The 10,187-nt window shown below is 33.6% G+C and overlaps 4 protein-coding genes across 5 annotated transcripts in view; 3 read left to right on the top strand and 1 right to left on the bottom strand.

Annotated features, from left to right (window-relative positions):
* Window positions 1-860: 860 nt before the first annotated feature.
* On the top strand, window positions 861-1,555 carry LOC126709668 (uncharacterized). Its single transcript, XM_050409986.1, has 2 exons — window positions 861-1,110; window positions 1,202-1,555. Exons 1-2 carry the CDS (start codon window positions 937-939, stop codon window positions 1,439-1,441), a joined length of 414 nt encoding a protein of 137 aa, XP_050265943.1. The 5' UTR covers window positions 861-936; the 3' UTR covers window positions 1,442-1,555.
* LOC126708171 (uncharacterized) lies at window positions 1,546-1,974 on the top strand. The gene has a single exon (XM_050407977.1). The coding sequence runs from the start codon at window positions 1,546-1,548 to the stop codon at window positions 1,972-1,974; it is 429 nt and encodes a 142-aa protein (XP_050263934.1).
* A 786-nt stretch (window positions 1,975-2,760) lies between these two features.
* LOC126710267 (uncharacterized) lies at window positions 2,761-5,538 on the top strand. Its single transcript, XM_050410650.1, has 3 exons — window positions 2,761-3,344; window positions 4,542-4,783; window positions 5,008-5,538. Exons 1-3 carry the CDS (start codon window positions 2,880-2,882, stop codon window positions 5,252-5,254), a joined length of 954 nt encoding a protein of 317 aa, XP_050266607.1. The 5' UTR covers window positions 2,761-2,879; the 3' UTR covers window positions 5,255-5,538.
* A 2,699-nt stretch (window positions 5,539-8,237) lies between these two features.
* The window catches only part of LOC126710269 (60S ribosomal protein L18-2-like), a 14,407-nt gene continuing 12,457 nt past the window's right edge, over window positions 8,238-10,187 (bottom strand). The window contains exon 6 of one of the 2 annotated variants that reach the window (XR_007649613.1): window positions 8,238-8,393. Coding sequence is in view for 1 of the 2 variants with exons in the window: in XM_050410654.1 (XP_050266611.1) it covers window positions 8,479-8,634 (156 nt within the window). In the remaining variant the exon portion in view is untranslated. Of the gene's footprint in view, window positions 8,635-10,187 lie in introns of both variants that reach the window. The other variant, XM_050410654.1, reaches the window with a different exon arrangement.

A 10,187-nucleotide genomic window follows, 5' to 3' on the forward strand; every position in this document is an offset into this window, starting at 1 on the left:
GCTGGAGTGGCTACAAGGAATGATTTGTTTGAACCAAAAGAAGTGACCAACCTTATGTGGTACTTTGTATTAGTTTAGGACTAATATTAACTCTATGTTGTATTAGCTTACGACTAATATTAGCTTTATGTTGTATTAGCTATGTTGTATTAACTTTAAACTAAGTTATGTAATATTTAGAATTAGCTTTGGACTAATATATGTGTAATGTAAACACATTTGAAGCAACTGTTACAGTGTTATGTACTTGATGTTCTGAATTGTGTTGGTATGCAACGTGTTTCTAGTCAACTGTTACACCTTTGTTACTTTGTTGATTATTATGTTGATTTATATTAAGTATTAGCAATGGTTGATTATTTGTTACTTTGTTGTGTAGCCTAAACCAATATGGATGATTATAATGGTACTCATGAGAGTGACAATTTAATGGAACTATTAATGGATGAGGATTACAGAAATTATTGTGATTATCATGATGGTGGTGATTATAATAATGCTGACAATAATAATGATGGTGATAACAATGATGATGATGATGGTGATAACAATGATGATGATGATGGTGGTGAGAGTAGTGACAGTGATGATGACAATGACAGTGATTCTGATGATGATGATAGTAACGACGATTCTAATGAGGAGTTTTACCAGCTTGTGGCAATTACCTGTGAAGCAGTTGTGACATATTTCAATAAGTACATTAATAAGACTCCTTGTTATGATTCTGAACAAACAGGGTGGGCTTGGGTGAGACGTTGTATGGAAGGTAATGAGAAATTGTGTTACAACATGTTTAGAATGAAAGAGGAAATGTTTCTTAATTTGTGTCAAGTTTTACAACGTGACTTTGAACTTCAACATTCAAGGAATATAAGGTTAGAAGAGTCAGTGGCAATCTGTTTACTGATACTTGGTCATGGAACATGTAACCGAATGGTTCAAGAAATATTTCAGCATTTGGGTGAAACCATAAGTAAACATTTTGAGAAAATGATCACTCTGTTGGGTGCTCGCTTTGCAGCTGCATATGTAAAGCCTTCGGATCCAACTTTTAGTGAAGTTCCAACCAAAATACAAGACCATCCAATTTATTGGCCACATTTCAAAGTATGTGTACTACTGTATATTTGAATAAGTGTTATTGTCTATAAGATAATACAATGCATGTGGAACTGAAAACTATTAATGTTTTTATTAGGATTGCATCGGTGCGATTGATGGCACACATGTGACAGCGGTTGTACCTACTGAGAAGTCCATTCCATACTTTGGAAGAAAGGGATATCCAACCCAAAATGTGATGGCTGCATGTGACTTTGATATGTTATTCACATTTGTTTTGCCTGGATGGGAAGGTGCAGCACACGACACTCACATTTTTCTTGATACTATTCGTAAACAGAGTAACAACTTTCCGCACCCACCACCAAGTTTGTAATTGGTTAATCAATTGTTCATTATAATGACATATTGTATGAGTGTGTTAATACAATTGAATTTTTTTTTCTAGGGAAATATTATGTAGTTGATTTTGGATACCCAATGATGAAAGGCTATTTGGCACCATACAAGGGAATAGCATACCATCTTCAAGACTTTCGAAGGAGAGGTGGAAGCCCTAGAACTAGACATGAAAATTTTAATCATGCTCACTCATCTCTTCGATGTACGATTAAGCGCACTTTTGGTGTGTGGAAGAATAAATTGAGAATTATCAAAAACATGCCATCTTTTCCATTCCATATCCAAATACTTATTGTATTTGCTACTATGGCTCTTCATAATTTTGTTAGACTAAATGATAGGGATGATAAGGGCTTCATAAACGCCAATCGAGATTCAATTTCTAGAAGAGAACATAATGGTGAAGCAAATAGCAGTTATGAGCAGAACTCAGGATCTTTAACAGACCCTGCAATGGTGGTTCTTCGTGATTCCATTGCTAATTCCATTTGGGGGGATAATAATTAGTAGTTGTCTTTTTTTTTTTTTATAATATTATGTAGTACAATTTAAACTTGGGTTATTGGTATGTATTTTATCATCTTTTTTACATTTTTGTGTTGTACAATTTAAACTTGGGTTATTGATATGTATTTTATATGTTTTTACATTTTAATGTAGTACAATTTAAACTTAGATTATTTGTGTATATTTTATCATCTTTTTACATTTTTATTTTGTGCTTCATGATAATGGAAATTATTTAGATTTAATTAATATTAATAAGAAGTCAATAATAGTAATAACAAATAATTATGACACTAAAAAAGAAAAATTGCCCAAACATTATTAAAATAATACCAATTATATATTATTATTATTATTATTATTATTATTTAGTAAGTAGTATATGAAATAGATGATTTAATAAGTATGAAATAAACTCACATAAAAAAAAAATTTTAAAAAAAAGTGTGAAATAAATTCTCTTATATATACATTGTCTTTTTTGGTAATTTATCCCTCAAACTACCACTTTTATAAGTGCTAGCCAAACACTCAGCTTTTTCATTACGCACTTTTTAACAGCTTTTACCAAACACTCAACTTTTTGAAACTCCACTTTCTCATTATGTACTTTTAACAAAACTTCATTTTTTCATTATGCACTTTTACAAAAAGCTGAACCAAACCCATCCTAAATCAACTTATGCACGTTGATAGTGCATCCGCATTATTTTATTGTCTTATAATCTTTTTAAAAAGTCAAACCGGAACCAGATCAGTTAGATAAATAGGCTGAACTGAAGCCTCCAAAAAAACCACCTTCTCTTTTTCTAGTGAGGCACCAACTCAAAGCAAAAAAAAAAAAAAAAAAGGAACACCCAACCCACACTATCTGCCTCACATAGAGACTAGAGAGTGGAAAATCGATGGAAAAGATAGAACACACAACCATAACCACAAATGGCATTAACATGCACGTCGCGTCAATAGGGACAGGTCCAGTGATTCTCTTCGTCCATGGCTTCCCTGAACTTTGGTACTCATGGCGCCACCAGCTTCTCTCCCTCTCTTCCCATGGCTACCGTTGCATTGCCCCTGACCTCCGTGGATATGGTGACACTGATGCTCCGCCCTCCGCCGCCTCCTACACCGTGTTTCACATCGTCGGTGACCTTGTTGGCCTTATTGACCATCTGGGTATCGACCAGGTCTTCTTGGTTGGCCATGACTGGGGAGCTATCATAGCCTGGAATTTTTGCTTGTTCAGGCCTGACCGAATCAAAGCACTGGTCAACACGAGTGTGGTGTGGTTTCCTAGGAACCCAACTATAAATCCTGTGGATGGATTTAGGGCTGTGTTTGGTGATGATTACTACGTTTGCAGGTTTCAGGTAATTCACTTTTACTCTCTAATTGATGCAGCAGTTACTTTGTCCAAGTGTACGAGGGGATTGAGGGATTTCTCTTCCTCATTTTGGGAAATCTTAGATCTGTGGTGAATGAGATTTGGTGAAACTTTCAGAGATTTGTGGGTTGAATAAAATTTGGGGAGGTAAGAAAAGCAACATGAGAAGGGTGGAGGAAGGTATTTTGGTTTGAACTTTGAACTGTTTGTTGCAGAGAGATGAACGGGCTTTGCAGAGAGAGTGACAAAGTAGAGAGAGACGAATGAAAGGTGATGAGGAATTGTCAAATTGGAATCATTGGATTCTGATGGAGTGGGAGTGGAATAATAATGGGTGGAAGAAGTAAATGTCAAAAAAGTCAAATAGTGGGTGACTATTAAGTGGGGCGGGTCTTTTCCTTTTTTTTCTTGGTAAAATTTATAGAGTCTAGTATGTGTGATGCATCTTTAGAGTTTTAACAATATTTGTAAACATACATAGTATATTGCTTTTAATATTTAAATTATAAGTTGTGCTAAAAATTGTATTAACATTAATAAAATTATAAAAAAAACTATTAACATTATCAAAGTTAAATATACACAACTAATTGACAACACATTATATTTTTATAATTTAAAAATTATTAATTAAATTATATATAATATCAGTTCAACACTGTTTGAACTATAAAATCAGTAACCACTTCCTTTATTGGTTCTTTGATCGTACGAGATTTTTAAATCGTGTATAAAATACACTTTTGTGGTTCTAAAAGTCTTGACTTTCTTTAATATCTACTATGCTTAATAAAAATTGTCAAAACTCTCTTAAAAGAATGGTTTAATATCGATTTAATCTTAATCATCACACTAGAAAATTGATATACTGTTTGAGAATATTGGTTAATTGAAATTTTTTTTCTTTTTTGGCTTTTTGGTTAATTGTTTAATAAATTCATCATTTTGACATTCTCTAAGAGATTAAAGTTTTGGGACACTCTGTAATTTATTCCAGAATTAGAATTGAATTGTGTATTTTTCCTTGTAATTATCTTTATTTGTTTGTCTTTAAATTCTATTAAAAGTATACTAATCATGAGTCATTGCCATGATTCTCAGATCTTTATTTTTTTTTTTTCAATCTTCTCTATATGTAACTCATCTTGATTCTTACATGAAGTTATTTAATTCTCTCCTGCAGGAACCTGGAGAGGCCGAAAAGGATTTTGCTAGCATAGATACTGCACAGCTATTTAAGAATCTTCTTTCAAATAACGATCCAAGTCCTCCATGCATTCCTAAAGAAACTGGATTTAGTGGTCTACTTAAAACTCCAGAGACCTTGCCCTCTTGGTTGTCAGAAGAAAATATTAACTATTATGCCAACATATTTAACAAGACAGGCTTCACTGGAGGATTGAATTATTATCGAGCTATTAAGCTGTATATTTCATGCTTCTTTTTTGTATGATTTTGAAAGCAGTATATTACGTACAATATATATGGGTAGTATATAAGTCATATGAGTAAGAATTTTTATCTCCATTGACTTTTGAACAAAACCAAAAAAAATTTCTGGGCAACAATTTTGATATTGAGATTAGCATCTACGAGAGAATCTATTTGCTTGAAACAATAAAAACATTAACAATTTTCTCTTCTTGTAGATCCTGGGAGCTCACAGGACCATGGACTGGACTTCAGATCAAAGTGCCTGTAAAGTTCATTGTGGGCGACCTGGACCTCACGTATAGCATCCCAGGTGTAAAGGAATATATTCACAGTGGTGGTTTCAAGAAATCGGTGCCAAATTTGCAAGATGCAGTTGTAATTGAAGGAGCAGCCCACTTTATCAATCAAGAAAGGCCAGAGGAGGTCAATGCACACATCCATGAATTTATCAAGAAGTTCTAATTGTCATTAGCCATATTATTTAGCACGCTAAATTCTTGTATGTTTCTATGTGCAACTGATACTTTACCTTGCTTAGGCGTGCTAATTATGTGTCTGATTGATATTAGTCTTCTTAGAGTTTGGGCCTCATCATGTGCTAATTATGTATCTGTTTACTTCTGGCTTGAAAATTAAATAAGCATGTAATATTGCAGAGTCAATAACATCTTCTGCACATGGTGAGATCCATGTTTCATGTGATGTAAGGCACATAAACAGATTTAATAAAAGAATGCAATTAGATATCTTTATCCCAAAAACCAACATTAAGCTTTGCGTTTTTTAGGGAATTCGGAACAAAAACCCTGGCATTTGTTTTTGATTATCAGTAATGTAATCTTGAGATCTTTAAGTAATATAGGCAGTCCAAATGTATCTATACGTAGTTTTAAATGAATCATGTAACTTGTTAAAATAACATGATCACATGCTGTTTTAAGCGAGTAATGAACTTAGGAATTTAGTTACCACTTTTGCATACCCAGCCAAAGGCAAATAAGTCTTAACATATCCGGTATTAGGTCTAGATTTGTTATTTGCAGTTGTTACTTTGTTGTCAAGGATGTGCTTAGGCACCCAAACATTTGAAGTAGGACAATATGAGCTACTGATTTCTAGTTACCTAGAAACGCCATTTTCAGGTCTCAATCATTTGTGATTATAAGGGCCCGTTGGGATTGAGAAAAAAAAAAAAAAAAAAAAAAAAAAAAAAAAAATAGAGAGTAAAGTTAATTGAAAATAAGATAATGGCGAAAATGCACTTTTGGTCCCTACATTTTGGGCCTATTCTCAATTTGGTCCCTAAATTTATTTAGCTTCTAGGTCAGTCCCTGATTTTTAAAAATTGTTTTTAAAATCATCCCTACTGTCAATCCGGTTATGGAAGAAGCTGATGTGGCAAACGGATTGCATACGTGGCATGTTAATTGCTGACGTGGCAAATAAAATAATATTAAAAAAATTTATTTTGCTTTTAAAAATGACAAGTCAACATTTTAATTAATAAAATAATTAAAAAAATTAAACTTAAAAAATTCAAAATCAAAAACAAAACAAAAAAAAAAAAAAAAAAACCTTTTTTCAATTTTGAGTAACAATTTATAGTTTCAATTTTTCTTGAACTTTCTTAAGAAACAAACATTAAGTTAACACCCTTCTCATTCTAGGTTGGCGTGTCTGTGTTTGTGTTTGTGTTTGTATCTATTTCATTTTCTTCTTTCGTTTTAAGATAAACCAAAAAAAGAAAAGTCAAAATAAAAATAACTTAATAAATATGTGTTTGTATCTTTTTTTGTTCAGATCCTTTTTCCTTTTTCCTTATTTTTCAGATCCTCTCTCTCTGTCTCTTGGTGCGTATATGTGTTTGTATCTTTCTTTGTTCAAGCTTTCAATCACTCACTCTCTCTAAACCTGACTCTCTAATCTTTGGATTTTTCTAGTTTTCAATGGAGTAGTTGGTAATGGAGGTGGAGATCGGTGATCGGGGTGGAGATCAGTAATCCATGGGTCTTGGATTATGGGTTTGGTTGGAGATGGAGATAGAGATGGAGATGGCTGGGTTTGGTTGAAGAGGGCTGGGTTTTTCTGGGTTTGGTCGGGGTGGAGATCGGTGGTCGGGGTGGTCGTTTTTGTTGGAGAGGGCTGGGTTTTTCTGGGTTTGGTCGGGGTGGGTGGAGATCGGTGGTTGGGATGGTCGTTTTGTTGGAGAAGGCTGGGTTTTTCTGGCTTTGATCGGGGTGGAGATCGGTGGTCATTTTTGTACTGTTTAGTTGACCATGACTCGAACTGGGCTTTGACCAGGTGGATTCAGTGCTGTTGATGGCGAGTTGATGGTGGATTTGGGTTTGTTAACAGCGGATTTGGTGTTGTTGATGGCGGATTATTTGTTGTTTTTTGGATCGGGGTGTTGTTTGATAAAGTTCTGGGTTGGAGGTTTCTGGGTTGGAGGTTTGATGATTTTTTTGGATTGGTTTTCTCATTTTGGTTTGGGTTTGATGAATTTTTCATGTTTTGGAGGTTTCGGTGAAGGATAGGAATTTTGTATGAAATTTTGCATTGTTCTGGGTTTGATTGTGCACTTGCTTTGGGTTTGATTGTTCTTGGATTCGGGAAGAACATTCTTGTGTTCTTAGCTAAAAAATAATTAAAGCAATAATAATAATAATAATAATAAAATCAAATTTAAAAGATTTTTTTTTTTAATTTAGTTTGAATTAAATTGAAATGAAAAATATAAATTATTTTAACCAATTTTTTTTTTTTAATTAAACTGACGTGGCTTTTTTTAATTTAAAAAATGCTGACCTGGCATTTAAAAAATATTAAATAAAATATTTTTTTATTATTTTATTAGTTGACTTTGACACCTGACACTTCCATTTGCCACGTTAGCTTCTTCCATAACCAGGTTGACGGTAGGGATTATTTTAAAAACGATTTTTAAAAATCAGGGACTGACCTAGGAGCTAAATCAATTTAGGGACCAAATTGAGAATAGATCCAAAATGTAGAGACCAAGAGTGCATTTTTGTCTAAGATAATTTAAGGTCATTTAGACCCCGTTTAATACACAAGTTTAAACACATGTTTTCAATTTTTAAACAACATTTCATCTATTTCTACACTTTTTCATCACACTTATTTCCAAAAAAATTAAAAACACACGTACTAAATGGACCCTTAATTCCAAAAATTGTTTGATTGCATGACTCAAAGATAATTTAGAATAATCTCATATTTAGTGTGCATTTGTTTAGCATCGCGTCTGCATTGAAATTGGTGTTTGCATTTTCTGGCTAGTCTCATGGCACTGTTCATGGGTCAGCCAAAGCACAAAATCACGTGGTGAACAGTGTTTTACCTTTTAAAAAATATTTTGCTAGTGTTTTGAGCAATAAGTTTTCAGTTTTCAGCAAATAAGCAATATCCAAATAGACCTTAAAACTATTCAAGAATCATGTTTTAGAACCACTATACTTAAAAAGTACCCAATAAAAATTTCAAATCCAAACGATTTTAATTCTAAAAAGAAAAGGCATCCATATGAAAAAAGGGAAAGGCAAAAGAAAACTCTAGAGATAACTGATCCATAGAGAGGATGAAAAAGACAAAAAGGTAACCACAATTGCAACACCATTCGAACAGATTTGGTAAGTAAAACTGTGTTTACGCATGCGTTTAGCCACTCAAACTCTGAAGCCCTTGCTGTTCCTTTTTCCTCTAGCCCTCTCAAATTTCCTTCCTTTAGCACGTACATAGGGTTTTGTGTGGCCGTGTGGCACACCAGGAGCAGGACCAAAGTGCTTCACAGCTTCACGCTTCTTATGACCTCTAAGGAGAACCTGCATCATATTACATTGATCATTTTCCAAACCATTACTCTCACATAACCAAAAAGGAAACGTAAAAAGAAAAAAAGCCTTGATTTGAAAAGGATGAAATCAGTAAATGTAAGCCATAAATAAGCATATCCATTATATATTTATATTTGTTTAAGATTAGACTAATTAAGTTCTATGAGCTTCCAGTAGAACCCACCCAGCTTTTTATCCAAAAAGACAAGTTCACAAATTTTTTACAGACCCATCATGTCCTCTGACGATCCTTTTTCTTTCAGCTTAAACTAGCCAAACCATACAACAAGCACAAAAATAGAAGCATACTCCAAATATTTTTCAGCCTTCAACTGCAGATCAGAGATGTTTAGAATTGTCAACAAAAAGGAGATCCCCGTGCAGCCCCATTTCATACAATAAGATTATCGTTTCAATTCAGCTTTAAAGTTTTAACATTATTAAACCTTCCCAGCAATCCTATGCTGGGGCAAATGAGTCAATTGGGATCTATACAGCCCCGACACAGATTCTAGAAACCAAAACCAAATGGGACCATCCAGCTGTCATATTATATAGAAGAACAAGAAATTGTATCCTATGGAAAATTGCATCTTTCATGCTCCTGTCCAAAACTTCCTCAAAAGTTCCCTTTCTCAAACAACCCAATACAAAGAGGGTGTTTGGGCTCTGCGTCTCACGTCTGCGTTTTCTCAAAGCGCGTTTTCTCCTTCTTCTTTTTTTTTTTTTTTTTGGCCCGCATTTGTTGACTTTGAGAAACAAATTTTACTGTTATGAACCGTGTATATACTGTTTACGTACTGTGCATACACTGTTTACGTATTAAAAAATATTAAAAATAGATCTCACGGTACTATTTACACGTTTTAAAATTATTTTGCTACAGTGTTTTCAGTTTTCAGTTTTCAATTTTCAGTTTTCAGTTTCAGCAACAATAAGTTCAATCCAAACAGACCCTTTAAAATAAGTTATTAAACACCATAAACATTTGACATCAAACCTAGAACTACAAATGGACAACAAAATTTAAGGAGGACCTACAGAAATTACATGTGAAACAAGTGAAAGGTAGATTCTTCAGCTAAGATGCATAGATACGAGACACAACGACACAAAAACTTAAAAAATTAGGACACGACACAGTGGTGGGGAAACAACAATCAATTAATTAATTAATATATATATATATATTTAGGTTTATTTTATGTTTATTTTAAGTTTTCAAAAGAAATAACTAACAAAATCTTTAAAACATAACTAAGTCCAAAGGAAAATTTTCAAAATAACTAAAAATAAAAATATTTTTCCTCCCAACACACTAAGGACACGCATGTAGGATGTCAAACACAGACAGGACAGGGGTTTGGAGTGCTTGTGCTTTTTAGTTCTTCAACAAGGAATCTGCAGAACTTGCAGACATCCCCGAAAATCAGAAATGTGAAGATACAAAACTCCCTTTGGAACTTACCAATATTGAAGGAATCTGGACATAGGCAGCATGGGAATCTCCAAGGACAAGCCATACACACATGAATAAATAA

This window comes from Quercus robur, chromosome 12 (genome assembly GCF_932294415.1).
Source record: "Quercus robur chromosome 12, dhQueRobu3.1, whole genome shotgun sequence".
In the NCBI taxonomy this organism is placed as follows: domain Eukaryota; kingdom Viridiplantae; phylum Streptophyta; class Magnoliopsida; order Fagales; family Fagaceae; genus Quercus; species Quercus robur.